At 34.9% G+C, this 22,763-nt stretch overlaps 1 protein-coding gene across 1 annotated transcript; it reads left to right on the top strand.

Moving 5' to 3' along the window:
• The first annotated feature begins 15 nt into the window (after positions 1–15).
• On the top strand, positions 16–7,149 carry spef1 (sperm flagellar 1). The gene is made up of 7 exons (XM_056471321.1): positions 16–130; positions 346–461; positions 1,135–1,281; positions 1,423–1,465; positions 4,659–4,728; positions 4,839–4,935; positions 6,825–7,149. Exons 1-7 carry the CDS (start codon positions 16–18, stop codon positions 6,930–6,932), a joined length of 696 nt encoding a protein of 231 aa, XP_056327296.1. The 3' UTR covers positions 6,933–7,149.
• The last annotated feature ends 15,614 nt before the right edge of the window (positions 7,150–22,763 follow it).

The following is a 22,763-nucleotide window of genomic DNA, read 5'->3' as shown; positions in this document are numbered from 1 at the left end:
GGCTCATTTTAAGTTATGGACGGGCCAAAACAATTAGACGAAGAAACCTTGCAAGATCTTTACGCGTGGATAGACAAGATACCGCTCTCCAGACCAAAGCGCAACATAACCCGAGATTTTAGCGATGGAGGTAACTAAACGTCAATCCATTCAGCAAACAAAACCACTTGTTTATTAGCCTTTCATGTTTGTTGACAGTTTTACCCTCATTCATTGGGTTTAATTTTCGTAAAAGAAGTGACATTATTACACGCGGTCGTGATATGCTGTTATTTTAAGACTTGAATCTAATTAGCTATATAGCATACACTTTATTCTGCATTTTTTGTGGATTTCCGCATGCAGTTATGGCTGCAGAAGTTGTGAAGCATTTCTTCCCTAAGCTGGTGGAGCTGCACAACTACACGCCCGCACATTCCACGCAGCAGAAGCAGAGTAACTGGATCACCCTCAACAGGCGAGTGTATTTATTTGTTCTCCTCTCACAGACAGCAATGCAAACAGCGCTCTGCTTATCCGACCCTGCGTGTCGCGTGAAGATTCCCCAAGGATTACGGGAATGTGACTTTACACCTCAGCAACAACACTTTTAAGATCTCCAGAACTATTAACACTGATTGAGTCCCAAGACCCAGTGTGCTGCCTACATAATTGGTGCGACATCTTACATTTTTATATGTACTGTATAAAAGCTTTGGGATATTTGTCACTATACAGCACATTATGCATTTTATGCGTTTTATAGATGTCTAATAGACGGCCAAACATGTCTAAAACAAGGCTATATTTGGGCTGTCAGTGAGAGAGATGTAAAAGTAGTCCAAAAATAGTCATCAAAAAGGCAGGAATGAATTACTACACATGTAAAGTCTGTCTAATCTGTGTATTTGATGAGTAGTCTATATTTGCATATTAAGATTTTCACTAGATTTTAATTTATCCTTGTTTTAACCAAGATCCATTAGACATCTTTTCAACACATAATTACTTGGTGGTTGTATATTAGGACATGCATACTACGATATATATTTTAAAACATGAATGAATAAAACACAGCACTACATTTTTACATCTAATATCAATATTTAATTGAAATCATTTGCCTTTCTTTCTTATTGTAATTTTTTTAGAAAGGTTTTCTCCAAGCTAAACTTCCATATACCTGAGGATATAGTAAAAAAAATTGTGGTGAGCACACCAGGCCACATTGAACCAGCCCTTTGCTCTCTGAGAGAGAAGATAGAGGAAAAGAAAGCAGGAAAACAACCAGATAGCGCACAGGTGAGTCTGTTTACACTTTTATTTGTATACTGCATCTTCCTGTATAATTTCCTCCTTTTCAGTCTGATTCTGAATTGAGTACTAAAATATAAGGTTTAGTCACACTGTTGAAGTTATGATCCTTAATAATTGTTTTTATAGGACTTGGAGTATTACAGCACTTCAGATGCACAGCAGAGATCAGGTAGATGCTCTAAAACATACATGATGCATATAAATATGGCTTTAGCTTCCCAAGCAGATAGAGCAGTAAAGGTAATTTAGAGGAGGTCTGACGTGGAGGTCATGTCCTGGTGAGGACCCCTGGACTGTGGTGTGCTTTAGTGGCAGAAGCAGTAACTCAGGTTTTAAGTTGAGCTTCATTTATTTTTATAAAAGTCTCTCCACAATTGAATATGCCTTAGTTTGTTACTTAATGGGACAGCTTGCTTAACAATTTAAATTCTGCCTTCATTTACTCACTCTCATGTCACTCCAAACTCTACTTAACTTTGGTTAATCTTTAAAAAACAAATTACAATATTTTAAATGAAATCTGTGATCTCTCTTTCTCTCTTTTTCTTTAAATTCAAGTTATTCAAAATTACAGTAGATGACCTAAAGTACACCCAGTGTGTAAATTATACATTGACCATCAGGGGGGCACATTTTTCGGTAATGTTGGTTTGTGTAATACATCCTTCAGTCATTTATCTATTTTTTAAAAATTTTCAGTGTATTGGGGCATATTTAGTGATTCTGACCTATAGTATCCTCTGATAAGTTTTTTCAATTTTTACTGTAGGTCAGACTATACAAACTATGCATCTAATTTGACTTTACTTTCAGGCTATATGTAGATACAAACATCTGTTTTATGAGAAAACAGTCTTGTGAACACTTACCGTCTATCGGTGCTCTAGATCTGCAGTTTCAAACTAATGAATGAATTTTCTTTCTCGCATAGACCGATTAGCGCGATTATGCATTCACAATGGTATGAACCATAATAGGGGTGGTCAAATGTATAATTATATTATCTAATATTTTAATTGCTAACATTATTATTTAAAGTACAGATCAGAGCTAAATATTTCTCAGTATTAAAGAGCTGACCCCCTATACATCTTGTTTTCATGTCAGGTGGATAAATTGTTAACAAGGGGGGTCAATGCTCCCAAACCCCCCTGTAATTCGCACCCTGAGTACACCCCCCACAAATCTCTCATTTAAATTAATATTTTCTATAGGATGTCAAATTTTGGAAAAAAAAAGTTTCTGATTTATTGTATTTTAGATTTTGACACAGCTAAAATATACAGTATATCTTTCATTTAAAACTTAATTGATTTTTTGAGATTTTTATTATTTTTCATGCATTTTACAGGTTTAGAAATGACACTTGTTCAGGGAACAAATTAAAATTCGAAATATGATAGTTTCATTGTAATTTTGGGTTGTTTCTAGGTTATTTTAAAGCTTGTTTTGTCTTAAGGTTCCCTTTAAAGTTTGCTGAGTTCCAATAGTGGGCCTTGGATATGAACCACTATCATAAATAAATGTAGGTATTTAGGCAAATCTTAACAATGATCAACATACCAACTACCATTTGCTATTTAGTAAATATTAAATTTAATCATCATGGACGTTCAAACACAATGCATAACCAAGAGGTTGGTCAGGAGTTTTGAAGTCATACACCCCTCCAATAGATAAGCAAAGCCATTCTGAATACAGCTATTTCAGTCAGTTCTTGTCATGATTAACACTATTTTTCTCAAAATTATTTGTAGACATAGACTATTTAAAAACGTCAAAGAGTTTGATATGACAGCCAGTTACTACAGAGACATAGGTGTTTCATTTTTAAACATGACACTGAACAAAATCACACGTGGTTGGTTGTTTTTCATGTCAGTCATACAGCCTCAGGGTGGTTAAGACAAAACTGGCCACTTTGAAGAGCCCTTCAGAAAGAAGGATTTTAAAAGGCACTACTGATGGACACTTCAGGCCCAATGATCCTTTGCGCAGGGACATTTTTTTTGATGTCACATAAAAAAAATTAATAAAGTCTGTTTGAATGATCTCATTTATGAATCATCTCTTTTAAAACTAGTCACATTGTCACCCTCTGTCAGCACCCATCTACAGAAAGTAGCTGGAGTCAGTGCCGAGTGGCTTGTGTTTCCAATGATATAAACGGTTTTCTGTGAAGAGAGATGATGTGAACAAAAGATTGGTGTTTGATCAAATATGGTGATTCTTTGATGCTACCAAAAGTAGTGAGCTAATGCCATTGCTTAATCTGAACTCCTGAGGATGTGTCAGCATGAGAGTTTTAAGGAAGCTAAGCATTCTTGATGCCTGTGATTATAGATAAACTCATAATACTAAAAAAAAAACTAAAATTTACAAGTTAGATGTCGCAAGTACATAGAAGTTTAATTATGCCCTTTTATGTGCAAAGAGGAGCAGTGTTTTTTGAGAAAGTGTCATCATGTGTATTTTCAGATGGGTTTGTGTTATCTTTAGTTCATCCAAAAATAAGATTTTTGTCATCAACTCACCCTGTTGTAGTTTACACATGTATGCCAACAGTTCTTTTGTACATACATTGAAAGTTAAAGCATTCCAAAACAAATTTTGATTTAGCTTTTAACCAAGTGTTTTCCATCTGTGTTTATAGCCAAATGCACTGCATTGTCAGCACTCTTAACATAGGATAAAGGATGAAATATGTCACATCTATTTTTCACACCTCATCATCATCTTGAGTTAGTCATGGCATCATCTGGTTTCAGGTTTGACTCACCCTATTCAGGACTGAAAAGTTTCTGCACCCATCGACTCGATTCACCAGATCACCCTTATCACATCTACCAGGCTCAACACATGTAGCTAAAAGCCTTTTTTGTCCACAGCAAACTCAAGCCAACAGTATACTATTATTAAGTCTGTTATGAGACCAGAGTGCCGAGGTTGTTTCTGATATATCTTATTATCAAAGCGCAGACCTCTTCTGTTGAGGAAACAGAAGTCCTGTGTTTTCAACTTTTCTTTTTTCAGTAGGTGCTGTTCAATTTTAGCCTGTTATTTTATCCTTATGGGATGTTTATAAGGTGAAGCACAGCTGGTGTTGATGATTCGAAGCTTAGAGCCAAATAAAACTCCCCTGCTTTGTAGTTACAGTCTGGTGCCCCGTCAATGTGTCTTTTTGACCTTATTGTGTTTAATGGGTTCAAATGGAGTCTAATTAGTTTAGTCTTCCTGGCTGAGCAATTCTCACGAGCATTCAGATCTTCAAGTATGGGGGAGCTGCACTCCGCTAGAGGAAATTGAAGCAGGGTTTCATGAGGGTAAAGTCTCAATGTCTTTGTTTACCCAAATTTCTGCAGGGAATCATGTGATGGTTATTGAACCCACTCATTCAAATCCAGCTACTGTGAAGAAAACAGACAAAGTCAGGTATCGAGTGATGTGATTTTGTTTAACATGGTTTTTAATGCAGTCTTAGTCAATGTAAGCACATCAAGCAAATACACATTTATAATTCAGTTGTTGTGAATCTTGCATAGGGCTGCTGCAACCATTGGACCAAATGTGGATCCAGCTGTACGTTTGCTTTTGGAGGAAAAGGAGCAGGCCATCTTGGCTTTACAGGAGACTGTTAGTGTAAGTTGACTTTTGCCACTTTCAACGATGTTTAATATATCTGCTCAGCAAAATGGGGGATGGTTTAGGAAACCTGCATAAAAGCAGTCATTATGCTTACATTTGCTTACATTAGTTTTATTTATTATTATTTTGTTTTATTGGTGAATGTAAGCATGGAATTAAAATCAAAATCTGCTTACTGCAAGCAAGGTTTTGATCATATTGTGAATTAATCTGAGCATGTCTTATTTTGTCAATTGTTTGACCTCATAAATCACAATTTTAAGATCAAACTAAACTGCTGAAAGGAGTCACCTTAAATGCTTTTTCAATGGTCAAATCTCAAAATTGAATTAATAACCCTTGAATAGAACAAATTCATAGGTCCCATTGTTCTCTGTTACAATCATATGTGTCACAAAAATAGCTTATTTTAAAGCATCTGTACTTTACTTGTATTTACAGTATAGTTAATTAAGAAATTACTGGGTTATTTAAGGTTAGATCGTAAGGGTAGGTTCAGGGTAGTTTTTAATGATAGTAAAAAACGATTAGTTAACTGACTTTATTTCCCAGTGATGGGCTGCAGCTGGAAGGGCATCCGCTGCGTAAAACATATGCTGGATAAGTTGGTGGTTCATTCCGCTGTGGCGACCCCAGATTAATAAAGGGACTAAGTCAAAAAAAAATGAATGAATGAATGAATAATTGACTTTAAAAAAGTGATTAAACCTTAGATTAGATTTTAATTAGAATTGTTTAGTTACTTAATAATTATAAGGTAATGAGTTTGCTCTTTTTTTGTTTTTTAAATAAAGTAAACGAATTGCATTTTACAGTTTAGTTATTGCCCAATGTTTGGTTGGCACAGTGGCTTAGTGATTAGCACTGTTGCCTCACAGCAAGAAGGTTTGCATGTTCTCCCTTGTGTCGACGTGGGTTTACTCCGAGTGCTCCAGTTTCCCCCACAGTCCAAAGACATGTGCTATAAGAGAATTGGATAAGCTAAATTGGCCAAAGTGTATGAGTGTGAATGCAGGAGTGTATGGGTGTTTCCCAGTACTGTGTTGCAGCTGAAAGGTTATACACTGTGTAAAACATATGCCAGAATAGTGGCGGTTCATTCCGCTGTGGCAACCCCTGATAAATAAGGGACTAAGCCGAACGAAAAGGAAGTAATAAATATGACCCAATTTCATTAAAGACCATAAGGTGGTATGCAAATCAGGGCTGTGAAATGATTCAAATAAAAAATGAAATCTTTTAAAACTTAAACGAATACTTTAAAAGTAGAAATTTATTTTAAATCTTTATTTTTTTTGTATGAGATCTTTTGAAAATATTGATATTTCTCCAAAATGTTCAACATTATGACTTGGCAATCCCAAAACCTAACAAGTTGGTTTCAGCACCTTTAGCACCTAAACAATGGCAGGTGGCGAGAGATGCTTATGTCGCAAAAGGAAATTTGTCCTTCCTGTGCTTTTCTGCAGGCAATTGGTCAAGGGCTGCAGGTCACATGTTTTTCCTGTCACTGATGCAAATGTGATAGAGTTTGCAAAAATGTTAACTGAGTCACTGTGAGTTCAGCAGCTGTGAGATTTGTCACCCAACAATTACTTTATAGCAAGCCAAATGTTGAGGTTGCAATAACACATTAGATAAAGAATTGCAACTTTTGCATTTTATTAATTTTTGTAACTGTCTAGTTTATGGAAATGTTATCAATTTCTGTATCAACTAGTCAGTTTCTATGGAAGGAAATTACACTGCTCAATGTCACTGTGATTGCGACATCAACTTTTGTTTGTCCTTTTATATCACTGCAAAGCATTTGGTTTGTAAATGTTATATCGAAAACTTACAGCCACTGCTGAATATCACCTAAATGTTCCACTTTGCTCCAGATTTTACAGATTAAAGTAAACCGATTGGAGCACCTTGTGCATCTTAAGGACCTACGCATCGAGGATCTGACAAAGCACTTAGAGCGACATAAAGCACGCAACTCATGAACATCATTTCAGAAAGCACATATGTGTACGCAAGACTTGCAGAAAGCTGGCCCGTGGTCTGAAATCATCTCATTTTCCTGGTCTGTGATTGTTAGTATTTTCTTTTAATTGTTGACACACCAATCGCATCACCAAGGACCATCTAGAGCCGTTTATACTTCATAGTGAAGTCCAACAAACTGGCAGTCAAATTTTGATTCTTTGATGCATTTCTATCGTTCTGGAAATGATTCACCAGTATTAGTACTTGTACTAGTGCTTTTTATTTTAGGATTTAAATATTTTTAAGTGACTGTTTTTTCTTTCTTTCTTTCACAATCCATTTATAAATTCAACTCAATCACTGTTGATGGTGATAAATCTTAAAGCTTGCTCTCAAAATGAATTACCTAGTGTTGTAATTGCTCTGTGTTTTTCCTAAATGTGTTATTTTGGTCAATTGTGTTCATAATACATTCATTTTTTATGATTCCATTCACATTTACATTTTCAAATTTAGCTTTACTCTATTTTGGGGATTTGCTGATCATTGTATATTTTTGTATGTCACAGTATTATTAGCCGTCATGTCATAAGACCAGTCTGCAGTTTTTGTGGCTAGAGTTAGATGTTGAAAGCAAAGATTTGATTCTGATGGAAGAGTGGAAACAGAGAAAGGTTGCACAGGTTTTTAATTTTGACCAAGTTTCACTTCTTCTTTCTTTAAGGCTAAAATATCTCATGCTTAATAATGCTGACCTGTAAAATTACAACTCTAATATTACCATTTTGTCTGTGCTATTTAACAGCACTGTAAAAAGTGATTTGTTGACTTTAATTAAAAAGTGAGTAAACCTGTTGCTTGTAATTATTTAGTAAATGAACTATGTGCGTAGTTGTAAAATTAATGTTAACATAAAAGATCCAAGTTACAGGTTTACTCACTTTTTTAACATAAAGTCAACTTGTTGGTTTTAAGGCAGTGGGTTTACTCACTTTTTTACAGTTTTTCTTAATTGCTTTTGCACATTTTTCAAAACATTCTCTAAACTGTGAGTGCAAATCTCATAACGGTTTGTTGGAACTTCATAACTTTATTGGATGTCTGCAAAATGTAGTTACTCACCCAAAACATGTTAATTCATGCTTCAAAGTTATCTAGTTATTGCGTCACTAATTTGGCCAAGGCGAGGCCACCAAAACATCCTGAAATATCCTGTTGCTCTTGTTGGCCTTGCCAGAGATTACACTTCTTCCAATTGCTCTTCTACAAGCATGTTACTGCAGTCCAAAAATATTTGGACATCAGCACCATTCCGACAGAATAATTGGGTGGGGGGGGGGGGGGGGGGGGGGGGGGTGGTTAGGGGGTGGAGGAATGTTTTGCAATAGCCAAGTCAATCACATGACCTGAATCCGATTGAGCTTGTATTTCACTTGCTGAAGACAAAACTGGAGGGAAAATGCCCCTTGAACATGCAGAAACTGAACACAGCTGCTGTAGAGGCCTGGCAGAGCATCACCAGGAATGAAACCCAGCGTCAAGTGAATTCATCAGGCTGTAATTGGCTGCAAAGGATTTGCAACCAAGTATTAAAAAATTTGATTTATGATCATTATTATGTCCAATTACTTTTGGTCCCTTAACAAGTCAGAGGCACATATGCAAACTGTTGTAATTCCCACACCATTCACCTGATTTGGATACCCTCAAATTAAAGCTGACAGTCTGCAGTTGAAGCACATCTTGTTCATTTAATTTCCATTGTGTTGGTGTATAAAGCCTAAAATGTTAGAATTGTGTCTTTTACCAGATATTTATGGACCTAACTCTGTGTGTGCATGTAAATATATATATATATGTGTGTGTGTGTGTGTGTGTATGTATGTGTGTATGGTTGTGTGTGTGTGTGTGTGTGTGTGTGTGTGTGTGTGTGTGTGTGTATATATATATATATAAACATATACATATACATATACATATACACACACATACATACACACACACACACACACACAACCATACATACATACACATACATATATATATATATATATATATATATATATATATATATATATATATATATATATATATATATATATATATATATATATATATATATATATATATATATATATATATATATATATGTATGTTTATGTATGTATGGTTGTGTGTATGTGTGTGTATATGTATATGTATATATATATATATAATGTGTGTGTGTGTGTGTGTGTGTGTGTATATAATATATATATATATATATATATATATATATATATATATATATATATATATATATATATATATATATATATATATATATATGTGCATACAAATTGCTGATGAAAAATTATTGAGAAGTTGTGAGAAGTTTGACAGTTTAAATGAGAATTGACTTTTCGGTTTTCATCAACAATCCATATGCAATTTGTTTTTGTCCAAACTACAGAAATTTGTACTTAGTGTTTGCACACGTGCCAAAGCATTTGAAATTTGCTTAAATCAATAGGAAATGCCACTCTGAAGTGAACAATAAGCTAATTGTTCAGAGATCAAAACTTATTGTTTTGAAAAATACAAAATTTCATTCAGGAATTGAGCCAAAGCAATGGAGAAAAACTGTAACCAATTGTTGCTTTTTATAATGGTGGAAAAAATAAAATGCCATTTGAAGATTGCTATAAATAACACTGCTCCTTGTGTAGACTGATCGTTTGTAAGACCTCAATGTACCACCAGGAGCCACATGTATTTATTTTGTTTTGCCTGTATAGGTTTTTTCTTTCTTTTTTTTTTTTGATGGTAGCCTTCATATTATTCACTGGTCTACTGAAGAGGAAAAGGTAGCCTACATGTTGGCTGGCCTGAGGGTGACTAAAAATAACTTTATTGCAACCAAATATGCCAATAAAGACACTTTATCCAGCAGTCATCCAATGTCTATCCAGTGTTTAAAGTTACCACCACATCATATTCTCCATGATTCCCTGGGGTTCCATCAACATTTGCTTCTTTTCACCACATGCTACTCTTTATCACCAAGTCATCAGGGGGAGATCTGTAATTTGGGGGTTTCCTTCAACAATGCAGATTTGGCTTCAGCAGGCTCATCTTCTCTCTGCTCTTTTGGAGTTCACACAGCTTTTTTGGATGCAGGATTTTCAATCATTTTATGTCTCTCTCATGAGGCGTGTGTTTGTATTCACATCAACCCCATGTGGAAACCTCAGACCAAATGTAAACAATTCTGCAACAAAAGTTGAGTATAAAAAAAGCTTCTCAGTCTATATTTCAGAGATTATTATGAATTTCGAAGGCTTTCTAATAATTGGCTGGATGTTGCTGGATATATCCTGAAAGGGATATGTTTCATAGGGGTCATAAATATAAGATGCTGATTCTCGTTTCACATCTGTCCATGAAGTTCGCCAAGCTCCCTGGTGACTCAAGCTGAGCTCTCAGAGAGAGGAATTTGAGGGTTGGATCTTTGGGTGGTAAAACAGCATTAAAGCTCTCTGACTCACATTGAATTACAGTCAGAAGCAGGCCTGAGCTCTTCAGCATCCTGGCGGCATATGAGGCACACTGTGAGAACGTCTGGAACGGGAGTTGTTCTCATGAAGAGAGAGTGAGTGTGAGACTCCCTCTGGTCTGTAACAATGTCTCATTATTAAGACCATCTACTGAAGGTCAGAGTACAAAAGAATCCAAGAGAGGAAATCTAAACTAAAGTTCTGAAGATTCTCTTCTTCAGAGGGGTTTTCAAATGTCTTCTGATGAAAAGAAAGAGCTTTGTTTGACTTTTTTTTTAGGGTCAGCTTCAAGTGTGCTTTTTTAAGTGCGTTTTTTTTTACTTTTAATATGCCGACCATGTTTTTGCACAAGCTATTAGTGGAAGGTCTGGCAATGAATGTTTTTTAAAAATTTTAAATATCATAAACTGTTTCCATCCAAATCATGTGAATTAAATTTATGCACAAAACTGTAACATCACAGTGGTTCATTCCTCTGGGGCAACCCTTGATTAATAAACGGACTAAGCCGAAAAGAAAATGAATGAATGACTGTAATATCACATAAAAGAGATGCGAATAAAGCAGAGTTTCCATCCAACGAGTCAAAGAGAACAAAATCTTCACTTGAATAATTGGCACCAAATATCAAAAGTAAAAACGGATTTCGCTGTGGTAGGAGAAACTGCGTCAATCTTTTCCTTATTTAATAAATTATTGTGCCTCAGAAGACAATGCCAACATGCGATTGAACATGTGGTGGTATTTAAAGTCATGAGTTGCGGAGCAAAGACGCTCATAACAATTCTGGAAGTAATTAATAATATAATAACTAATACTGAAATGGTTAAGGGTTTTAGAATGACCAAAACAACATTTCAGATGTTTTACAATGTGCTCAGCCTGCTGGTTTGTCCATTCACGCAAATTTAAAAAAAAATTACATGACTTTTTTAATGCGCATACTGGAATTTGTTCGGTAAAAGTGTTTCCATCGTAGTTTATGCATATCGTTTCTTATCGGATAAAAAGTTTATCCTACTCAGTTATGCACATACATTTTTTTAAGTGTTTTCAAAATTGATGCGCATCTTGGCATTTCCATAGATAGATTTTTATGTTATATCCAAAATGCGTATAAAAATATGTGGATGGAAACAGCTATAGTCATGATCACTGTCAAAGTTTCAGTAAATGTGAAATTTTTCCATGGAGAACCAAAAATTATGGTGGAAGAGAGAACTCAGCTCGCTCCAAATTAAGAAAACTATTCAAAGAGAAAAAACATGAATTAAGAAAACATTTTCACTGGTTTGACAGCACACGTGTTGCAAAAGAAATGCCAACTGACTTTTTTTTACTTTTATTGGGTTAAAGATGGAAAAGACGACAATACAACAGCACCACTCATATGGGATTTTTGCCTTCCCTTTTTCTCCTTTAATTGCACAACTTGTACATTCCATCTTCTTCAAAACAAAGCCACAACAAACAGGTTTCATCACAGCTTCTTCCATACTTGTTGAAATTGTTGAATGCTGATTTTGACGTAGCTGTCCTGGCTTATCTCACTTCTGAATGCTGCAACACAATCTCACGGCAATTCCTAACTTTTTGATTTAGTGGCTAATTTGTACGATCTAATTTGTACAATTTAGTACGATTTGCTCATCCCCCAATGACGGTTGGGTTTAGGGGTAGGGTTAGGTGCCACACCTCGTTTTTAAAATAGTACAATTTCGTATGACTGAACGTATGAATTTATACGAATTAGCCACTAAACTGACAAAACGGCTGGGATTAATAGTGAAGGCCCAAATGCAACCAGGAAAATGGCCTAGGGTAAAATTTATGGCTAATACTTATAACTACATGATGTGAAAACCCCCATGGCAAACTAATTGCAAACAAAAAAATTAAGATTATATATATATATATATATATATATATATATATATATATATATATATATATATATATATATATATATATATATATATATATATATTTATATATATATATATACACACATATACATATACATATACATATACAAAGTTGCAACCTTATAGCAAACTAAAGGTTGATTCTTCTCCAACATCCCTGCAAAATTCCCCTTTTGGAATGTTTAATATCATATAGTACTGAAACAGTGAGTATTTTAATATTTAAGTGTATTAGGATTTTACAAATGATTGGCTTCAATCATTTTTATGGTAAGTTCATCACTGTATCCCTGATTTTTGCTTTTGAAAAATAATAAGGAACAAAGGAAAAATTATTGCTCTCCACAAATGCTCTCGATTCAGATAAACTTGAATCTGGACTATACCTTTAAGAGCAATAGATAATGCAGCCTTCCTCACAGTGCTGTTTGCGGTTTAGCATTCAAGCCTTGTTCGTTATGACAATTTATCAACATCTGTGGGGTTTAGATCATCAGGTCAAGTAAAGAAGTGTAAAATAACATGGCAGTAGTGTTGGTTTGTTTAGCTGACAGTAAAAACAAACAAAACTCAAGCCATGACACTGCACAGTAAATTCATAAAAAATGTGATGGTACAATTGAGCGAAGGAAAAACATATTTGTTTGACAGAGTTCAGATGTAAGAGATAGCCTTGATTACTATCCCAGTGCATCTGTTTCTGTTCAGACTAAGACATGACTGTCTGAAGCCTAACTTACTTTTATGTTGTTCAAATGACTCTTGGAAGATTAATGAGGGAGGAGTTTGTAACGCAATGAAAACCACATGGTAATCAAACTGCCTGAAGAACATTTAAGTAAACATTCTGTAGATGAAAATGTCTTTTTTTATCAGTTAATTGGCATGTTTATTGCATTTTTCTGTCTACAGTCACTTCTTTTCTCATAGGATGACTGAAGATGATCCATAAATGTAGTTTGGGATTGATTTGCTTGGATGTTTCCATCGTGTCCCTGTTGCATGTGACTGCAGATGTTCACTTAACAGAATCCGTGCTCTCCGCTGAACTTATAATCTGCAAACAAGCTGTCTGCTGTCATCAGAGACGCGATCCATCACTGAATATCTATTAGTCGAAATGAGATGCATCCCAAAAGCAAATACTTTACTAATTGCTGTGTAAGGCCTGACAATTCTAGGATTGAAGATGGTGTCAGTTAGGTTTCATTTAGCTTAATGTCCTTTAATATTGTGCCAATCTTGAAATGAACCAGTTCAGGAGTTAACTGATGACAAGCATGGGAAAGCTCTCGGAGTGGAAAACAGATTGAGTGTTAAACTCACATTTCAGACAGGTGTTATCAGGAGAGATGTTAACCCTATGACACACCCAGGGGGTGAAACAAGACCTCAAAGCATTGCTTTCAAATCTCTCCACCTTAAAAACAGACCTGCACTGAGTCAGCATGAGTAAGTGGTTGTGCCAGCTGTAAGATAACTGTTGCTTCCCTTGGCAAGATAAGAGAGCCACACACATGTGCACATTAACAATCACCAACAACAGCTACAGAAGCAAGTAAAGATTGACTTTAGCCAAAGAACTGACTTGCTCACCTCATTGAAATGCACAGGCTCCATTTGTTTAATTAGGAATGCCTGACAACCAGGACACACCATTCAGCTGTTGGGCAGTTTCGTTGAGCATTTGTTAGGCTAGTTTGTTTGGTATGTTCAGTGGTGTAAAGAGTACTGAAAAATCATACTTAAGTAAAAGTACCATTACTTGCTAAAAAATGTAATGCAAGTAGAGTAAAAGTATCTGTTGTAAATATTACTCAAACTATGAGTAAAAACTAGCCCTTTCAAAAGTACTAGAGTAGTGAGTAAAGAGTTTTATGCTGTAAAATGCTGATGCATTTACATGTAATTTGTGGAAGTGTGTAAACGTAACATTCTGTAGTGCGTTTAGTTATTGCCCAGCAGGCACACAATGTCATAAGACGTTAATGTTAGGTTAGATTTAGGTCGGGACATCAGGTGACCAAAATTCAATGTCTAGTCAGTGTCTAAGGACAACGTTATTTTGATGTCCAATAACGACGCCAAATGACGTTGATATTTGGTTGATTTTAGGTTGTTTTGGAAAGTGACCAAAATCCAACATCGAGCCAACATCTTAAACCAACATCATATTAATGTCACATAATGACATTTATTCGTCAGGTATGGCAACCAAAATCCAACATCTGATAACCGTCATAGAGTTAACGTCTACACAACGTCAAGCTGTAACATCATTAGACGTTGATTTTTGGTTGGTTTTAGGTTTGACATTAATGTCGGCTTGAAACGTCTACACAACGTCAAGCTGTAACATCATTAGACGTTGATTTTTGGTTGGTTTTAGGTTTGACATTAATGTCGGCTTGAAACGTCTACACAACGTCAAGCTGTAACATCATTAGACGTTGATTTTTGGTTGGTTTTAGGTTTGACATTAATGTCAGCTTGACGTTGGGTTCCGATGTCAACCCGATTTTCATTCCAAACAAAATGAAACATCCTCACGACGTTGGGGTACAACATCAATCGGACGTCATGCTGACGTCTTGTGCCTGCTGGGTGTTTAAGGCCATTTCGATTGTCATACAGTAAACATCTGTCATCTCATCAGTGACATGCATTTAAACAGTCTCTGTGTCAATGTGTGTAAAGATTTTGGACATCTTCTTGAAACCTTCCAACGCTTCCAAACAATTTGCTGCAATTATGAATCGCCCATGTCTTGAGGTAGTTCATTATGATGCGATTTACCTTCTATGTGTGATTTGATTGGACAGGAATCATAGGACTGATTTTTCTAATCACCATAGACAGGAAAAAATAAAGTAGTGACTACAGGTTGAAGGAAAGTAGTGGAGAAAAAGTACAGATAAAGCACTAAAAATGTACTCAAGGGAAAGAAAAAAAAATCTGTTTTATTTAGTAAGTATTAAATAATTTAGCTACAATAAGTTGTAGCTACAGTACGTCATGTGTTGCAAAATCTGATTTGTGCACGTGAAAATCCCCTCAGAAAGTCCTGCATTATTGTGTTAATCAGAGCTGATTGAGAGAAGCCAGGCTCATCATCCATCATGTCCTTACAGAACGGCCTCATGACTGTCGCTTCAGGGCTCGAGCGGGACCATGAGGCACACTGAACACAGCACACAATTGTTCAGGCTGATGCCAGTAATTCATAAATCTCATCAGGGTTGTCAGGGGAACAGGGTTGTAACACCAGCCAAAACCTGGGCACTGCCCTTCCTTAGACGTTTGCCATCGACTCCGCACAACCAGGAAAAACAACATGCATGCGTCCTGCTGGGATGATGGCCTAGTTTTTCTGGTAAAAATAAATAATAAAAAGAATGTGTGGATATTTAATTTGCTAACAGCGTGCATATGGTTTATTTTCATTCCACGTCAATGAAGGACGGAAAGAAAAGTTGGCCTTCGTCCCTGTGCTGAGTAAGACCGTGTTAGTGATGTATCCTGTATGTCATTTGGGAGTCATTAAAATCTCTCTGGGCTGCTTTGTTTTAACATGACTTTAGAGTCAGTTCTGTGTAGTTAATACAAAAGTTTATTTCATGAGTAAACAATATTTACAGTAAATACTGATTATTAATGGAGTCTACAATAATGTAGGTCTTAAAAAAAAAAGCTCACCTCCTGCCTTCAGTCTTGGTGGAGCCGCTTCCTTTGTGTCATTGACGAGTAGAGCAGGAAGGAAATGTGTACTTCATCCAAAGTGTGTATGGAGTAACATTTTAAACTACACAGATCTTTTTTTTCTAAATTAGAGACTTTCATTGAAACGGAATATTAAAACTTATAATTTTTTTTTTACAGTTGCACGTTATCATTGTTGTTTTACGCTGTAAATAATAAAACAAATGACCATTTTACTCTAAACACATATCTATTAGATCAGTCAATATTTTCCATGTTAAAAGGAGTTTGGTTAACCAACACCTGAAATTTATATTTTAGAAATTCTTTTTATTTCTTGCAGCTGAACAACAGAAAACTGACACCCCAGGTACACCGCATATGCTTTTTTTTGTGTTAAATGCGGATAATGTGAGTTTGAATGCCATTTTAGGTGACATTTATTGCCATAATACTTAAAGCAGCAGCAGATAGTTCACCTCAGATCTTCACAAAAAATAAACCATTTGAAATTGAACTTTAGAACAGCGACTCAGTGCAAGACAACACACATCAGTGATTCAACATGTACATTTAATAATGTTAAAGGTTTAATGTGTATTAATTCGTATAAACCTATACCGTTTCGTTGTAGTGCAGTGAGTGCTTGAATGGCTGTATTTAAATTTCCGTCGTATTTCATCTAGTGCAAACAGCCAAACTGCTTATCTCTGCGTATCTCATTGCGTAGCTTGTTGTTAGGATACAGGGTTAGAATGTAACCTGCTCACCTAAAGTTTACACTCATTTATTTAAATTATTTGCTAATTAATAACTTTGTGGAAATCGGAATCTGCGTCTCATTTCGGAGTGTGTTACTGTCCACCAGAGGTCACATTTCGGTCACGGATGCACACTTTGAGAGCCTTCGTGCCTAAATTAATGAAATCCGCAGTTTTCCACCATGGCAAATTGTGGTGTTGAAAAATATAATTGACTAAACTGGCAGTGGGTGGGTTATAAGAACCAAAACAAAGGATACAGACGTGGTGCAGTGTAATCTGAGCTGCATACAATTCTTTTTTTAAAGTACTCACCTAACCCCACCAACTGAGATATGCGGTCTCAGCACATTTTCAAAGCAAAAGAATATCTGACTTTAGCATTATTTTTCAGATAAAAAAAAGAATGTTCTCTTAGCATGTTTATTAAGTATCAGCAAACATATTATAATATTTTTATGCTGTAGGAGATTTAAAAACTTACATACAGCACCTTTTTGTATGTGAACGCACTAATTAAAAGTGTTTGACCATTGTGCTTGCATCTTACATTTACATTTAGTCATTTAGCAGATGCTTTTATCCAAAGCGACTTACAAATGAGGACAAGGAAGCAATTTACACAACTATAAGAGCAGCAGTGAACAAGTGCTATAAAGTTTCAGTAAAGTCTAAGAAGCAAAGCATTAGTAATGGTTTTTTTTTTTGTTTTTTTTGAGAGAGAGAGAGAGTACAGTTAGTGGTATAGCCAGAGAGCCAGTTACAGATTAGGAAGGAAAGTGGAGACTAAACAGTTGAGTTTTTAGTCGTTTCTTGAAGACAGCAAGTGACTCTGCTGTTCTGATGTAGTCTGGTGTGATCTTCTGGTTTCTCCCCATTGCACTGCACCACATTTTGACATGTACATTAAAAATTTAGTCAATAAACAAACACTTTTATCTAAAGTGACTTAAAAATGAGGAGGCATCAAATGATTTATCGTAATGAAGTGGTACTCGCATCAGTGCTGCTAATGCCGTTTATTAAAAAAACTAGAGTAAAAATGATTAAAAATCTCATCAAATCATAAAAACCTATCTATTTTTTTAAGATACCCTTTGAACATTACAAGAGATTCAGCATTCTGTTTGGGATTGGGAGATTTCACCAGCAAGGAACAGATGATGAAAAGGTTCTGGAAAGTGATTTTGAGGCAGTGCTCATTTACTAACAGCAGGCTTCTTGTTTTCCTAAGCATAATGCTTTCTGTGTAAATCGCTCCTAAAAGTTAAAATGTAAAACCTTCTAAAGCTCACCTTTATTGCCCTTCCAGAAGAGGAAATGTGTTTGTGTCTGGGGATTGACTCGGTCTGGTGACAGAAGCTGATCTAAATGGCTGATATTTGCTCAGGAGGTCCTGAGGGAGATTGAGCTTCTGTTCCCTTCGTAAGGTCAGCTGGAGACCTTTTTGCCCACTTCCGTCAGTGACTGTTTCCTTCCTTTGTCCTTCACGCACTGTTAGTAAGTCTGTGTCCAGTATCAAAAAGTTTAAGCAGGCTAATTTGTTAGTTGGAGATGAGAGTTCTTGACATTTCCTGTGCTTGGACAAATACCACTGACTGAGACGCTCAGAGTTTATTTGCAGAATAAACAATAATATGTGGGTCATAACTGCCTGTTCATCAAGTTGATGAGTTGTGCTTTGAGAAAAACTGAAGGACTAACAGATTACTCCCCAAACGAATTGTAGAACTGAAGATAAGAGCAAATGTCTCTTGCTTACACTATATTTGAAAACACTAGGCTATACAGATATACTAACATCATGGGTCTACCATACTACTGTCCTATTTACCATACTTCTATTTACCATAAGTAAACCATTAAAACTGAAAGGTAGTGATTGACAGAGTTTAAATGAATCGTGAAAGGGGTTTTACTATGTTTTGCAGTAGTTGTTTAATAGTATTTAATGCCCCCCCAAAAAAATACAAATTTCTTAAAGGCACAAAGTGTAAGATTTGAATTAAAATATCCAAAAACCACTAGAACCATGTTATATCCTTGCTGACGTATGTACTCACCTTATTGCAAATGTATCAAAGTATGTCCAAATCCCGAGAAATAAACAATTTGAGTGACGCAGATGTTTCCTGTGTCACCAGGCTGATGATGTCATGTACCCGATTCACTTTTTTGTTTTATAGGAAAGAAACTCCACAGATGCTTATACAGTATGTATAAGCTGTTAACTCTGATGTTTTCGTGCCACACTCGACTTTTATCAGCAATTTCTTCAATCTCGTTTCACTTCGATGGCTTTCAGCCTTACTTTGCTTCATACTATCAAGTTTTGAATACTTTAGCTCAGCCGTGAACATGACTGCAGGAGTCGGATGTAGTTAAGACAACAACTCCCATGATTCCACACTCAGTCATGCACCAACAATCTATTTTTGTTTGTTGTGAACACATGCCCTCTAGTGGTGAAAATCACAATGTATCTTTAATCCATTTTGCACCTAATTAATTAGTAGATGCCACACCTGATTATCCTTGGCTGAGTTTGTTAGGACTCTAAGGCCCTGTCCACAAAAACACGAGTATTTTCAAAACCACACTTTTTTCCTACACAGTTTGACTGTTTGTCCACACGAAAATGCAGTGTCATGTTGCAACTTTCTGAAAACTCCAAGGTTCACATCAAACATGTGGTTCACATCAAACATGGAAGATATGAGTGAAGCAAATTCAGCAATCGTTGCAAATGAATCGCGTATTCTGCATTGCTCAACAACAGGACGGTAATGCAATGACTTGAATGCAATTTACTTGTGAAATACATCTAATTCTTATAAAAGTGTCACTATTGCCACCTGTTGGTTCGGCATGCCCATAACATGCATTACAATGCGTTTTTATGTGGACAGAGATTTTTTTTTTTTTACGAAAACAGGGAAAACTCTTTATAAATATACGACATGGCCTAAATCATGCTTGTGTTTATGCTCTTGTTTATGTGATAGCATCCATGACTTAGTTTGTTTTTAAGATACCTGCTAATTTTTTTTATATATACACATGTAATTTTTAAAATCACATTTCAATAAAGTAGAAATAGCTTGCCAAAATTTGTAACTGAGTTTTGAAACATAAATGAAAGATATTCTTAGTCAAATCTGGCGTGGAATAAATGATGAAGAGCTGATTAGGTAACTAATTAATTTTGAATGTCATTTTTTTAAAATCCTCCTGATGTCTCTTCGTTTAAAAACTATAGAAAAATAGAAGCATCTAGAAATCTGTTTATGTAACCCTGCATGGACCACAAAATAGTCATAGGGGTCAATTTTTTTTTAATTTGAGCAAATCAGCTTTCTATAAATGTATGCTTTTGGGGATAAGACAATATTTGGCTGAGAAATGTCTATTCTAGTGTCCGGAATTAGAGGGCGTAAAAAATTCTAAATCAAGAAACCTACCTTTAAAATGTCCAGATGAAAGGGATAGTTCATCCAGAAATAAAAAAATTTACTCAGCCTCAAGTGGTTGCAAACTTTGAGTTTCTTTTTTTCTGTTGAAAACCTGTAATAATTGCCTTTCCTAGTAGAAAAAAAATACTATTGAAGTCAGTGGTTGCTGCTTTTCATCTTTCCTCATAATATATTATTTTGTGTTCAACAGAAGAAGCTCAAACTGCTTTTTGGGGATAAGACGATATTTGTCCAAGATACAACTGTCTGGAATTAGAGGGCTCAAAAATCTAAATATTGAGAAAGTTACCTTAAATTGTCCTAACGAAAGGGATAGTTCACCCAGAAATGAAGATTTACTCACTCTCAAGTGGTTGAAAACCATTTTTTTCCCTGTAGAAACCTGTATAATTGACTTTCTTGGTAGAAAAAATACTACTGAAGTCTATACTATAAATACTACTGAAGTCTATACTATAAATACTACTGAAGTCTATACTATAAATACTTCTGAAGTCTATACTATAAACACTACTGAAGTCTATACTATAAACACTACTGAAGTCTATACTATAAACACTACTGAAGTCTATACTATAAACACTACTGAAGTCTATACTATAAACACTACTGAAGTCTATACTATAAACACTACTGAAGTCTATACTATAAACACTACTGAAGTCTATACTATAAACACTATTGAAGTCTATACTATAAATACTATTGAAGTCTATACTATAAATACTACTGGAGTCTATACTATAAATACTACTGAAGTCTATACTATAAATACTACTGAAGTCTATACTATAAATACTACTGAAGTCTATACTATAAATACTATTGAAGTCTATACTATAAATACTACTGAAGTCTATACTATAAACACTACTGAAGTCTATACTATAAATACTACTGAAGTCTATACTATAAATACTATTAAAGTCTATACTATAAACACTACTGAAGTCTATACTATAAATACTATTGAAGTCTATACTATAAATACTACTGAACTCTATACTATAAATACTACTGAAGTCTATACTATAAATACTATTGAAGTCTATACTATAAATACTACTGAAGTCTATACTATAAATACTACTGAAGTCTATACCATAAATACTACTGAAGTCTATACCATAAATACTACTGAAGTCTATACTATAAATACTATTGAAGTCTATACTATAAATACTATTAAAGTCTATACTATAAATACTACTGAAGTCTATACTATAAATACTATTGAAGTCTATACTATAAATACTACTGAAGTCTATACTATAAACACTACTGAAGTCTATACTATAAATACTATTGAAGTCTATACTATAAACGCTACTGAAGTCTATACTATAAACACTACTGAAGTCTATACTATAAATACTACTGAAGTCTATACTATAAACACTACTGGAGTCTATACTATAAATACTACTGGAGTCTATACTATAAATGCTACTGAAGTCTATACTATAAACACTACTGAAGTCTATACTATAAATACTATTGAAGTCTATACTATAAATACTACTGAAGTCTATACTATAAATACTATTAAAGTCTATACTATAAACACTACTGAAGTCTATACTATAAACACTACTGAAGTCTATACTATAAACACTACTGAAGTCTATACTATAAACACTACTGGAGTCTATACTATAAATACTACTGGAGTCTATACTATAAATGCTACTGAAGTCTATACTATAAACACTACTGAAGTCTATACTATAAACACTACTGAAGTCTATACTATAAATACTATTGAAGTCTATACTATAAATACTACTGAAGTCTATACTATAAACACTACTGAAGTCTATACTATAAATACTATTGAAGTCTATACTATAAATACTACTGAAGTCTATACTATAAATACTATTGAAGTCTATACTATAAATACTATTAAAGTCTATACTATAAATACTATTGAAGTAGATTTTGTGTTTAACAGAAGAGTAAAGAAAAAGTGAAAAAAAAAGTGAAGAGTGAGTAAATGATGACAATCTTGTCAATTTTTTGGTGAACTATCCCTTTAAGTTCTTGGTAATGCGTATTACTAATTAAAATTTATGTCTTGATATAGTTATGACAGAAAATTTACAAAATGGAAGACGATCATGTCTTATTATTCTAATGATCTTGACTGGCATAATGTATTGTTGGCTACTCTTATAAATAAACCCATGCAACTTAAGACGGGTTTGGTTGTCCAGGGTCACATACACAAACAACAGTGAGACTTTCAACAAACCAAGAGCCAAGTTTGGCATATACTTAAGATTTATATTTTTAAACCGCACTTCTCACATATGTAAGATGAGATCTATTTCCTATTCCTCTCTATTTCTTGGAAAATAGCACATACTAAACTACAACACAATTAATCGTGACACAATCTATGACATTAACCAGTGTGAAACGCTTCCTTAATAGGACATGAGGTACACTTCC

This window comes from Danio aesculapii, chromosome 13 (genome assembly GCF_903798145.1).
Source record: "Danio aesculapii chromosome 13, fDanAes4.1, whole genome shotgun sequence".
Taxonomy (NCBI): Eukaryota; Metazoa; Chordata; class Actinopteri; order Cypriniformes; family Danionidae; genus Danio; species Danio aesculapii.
Note: the sequence above shows the minus strand (reverse complement) of the source record. Positions and strands in the feature narration are given on the sequence as shown.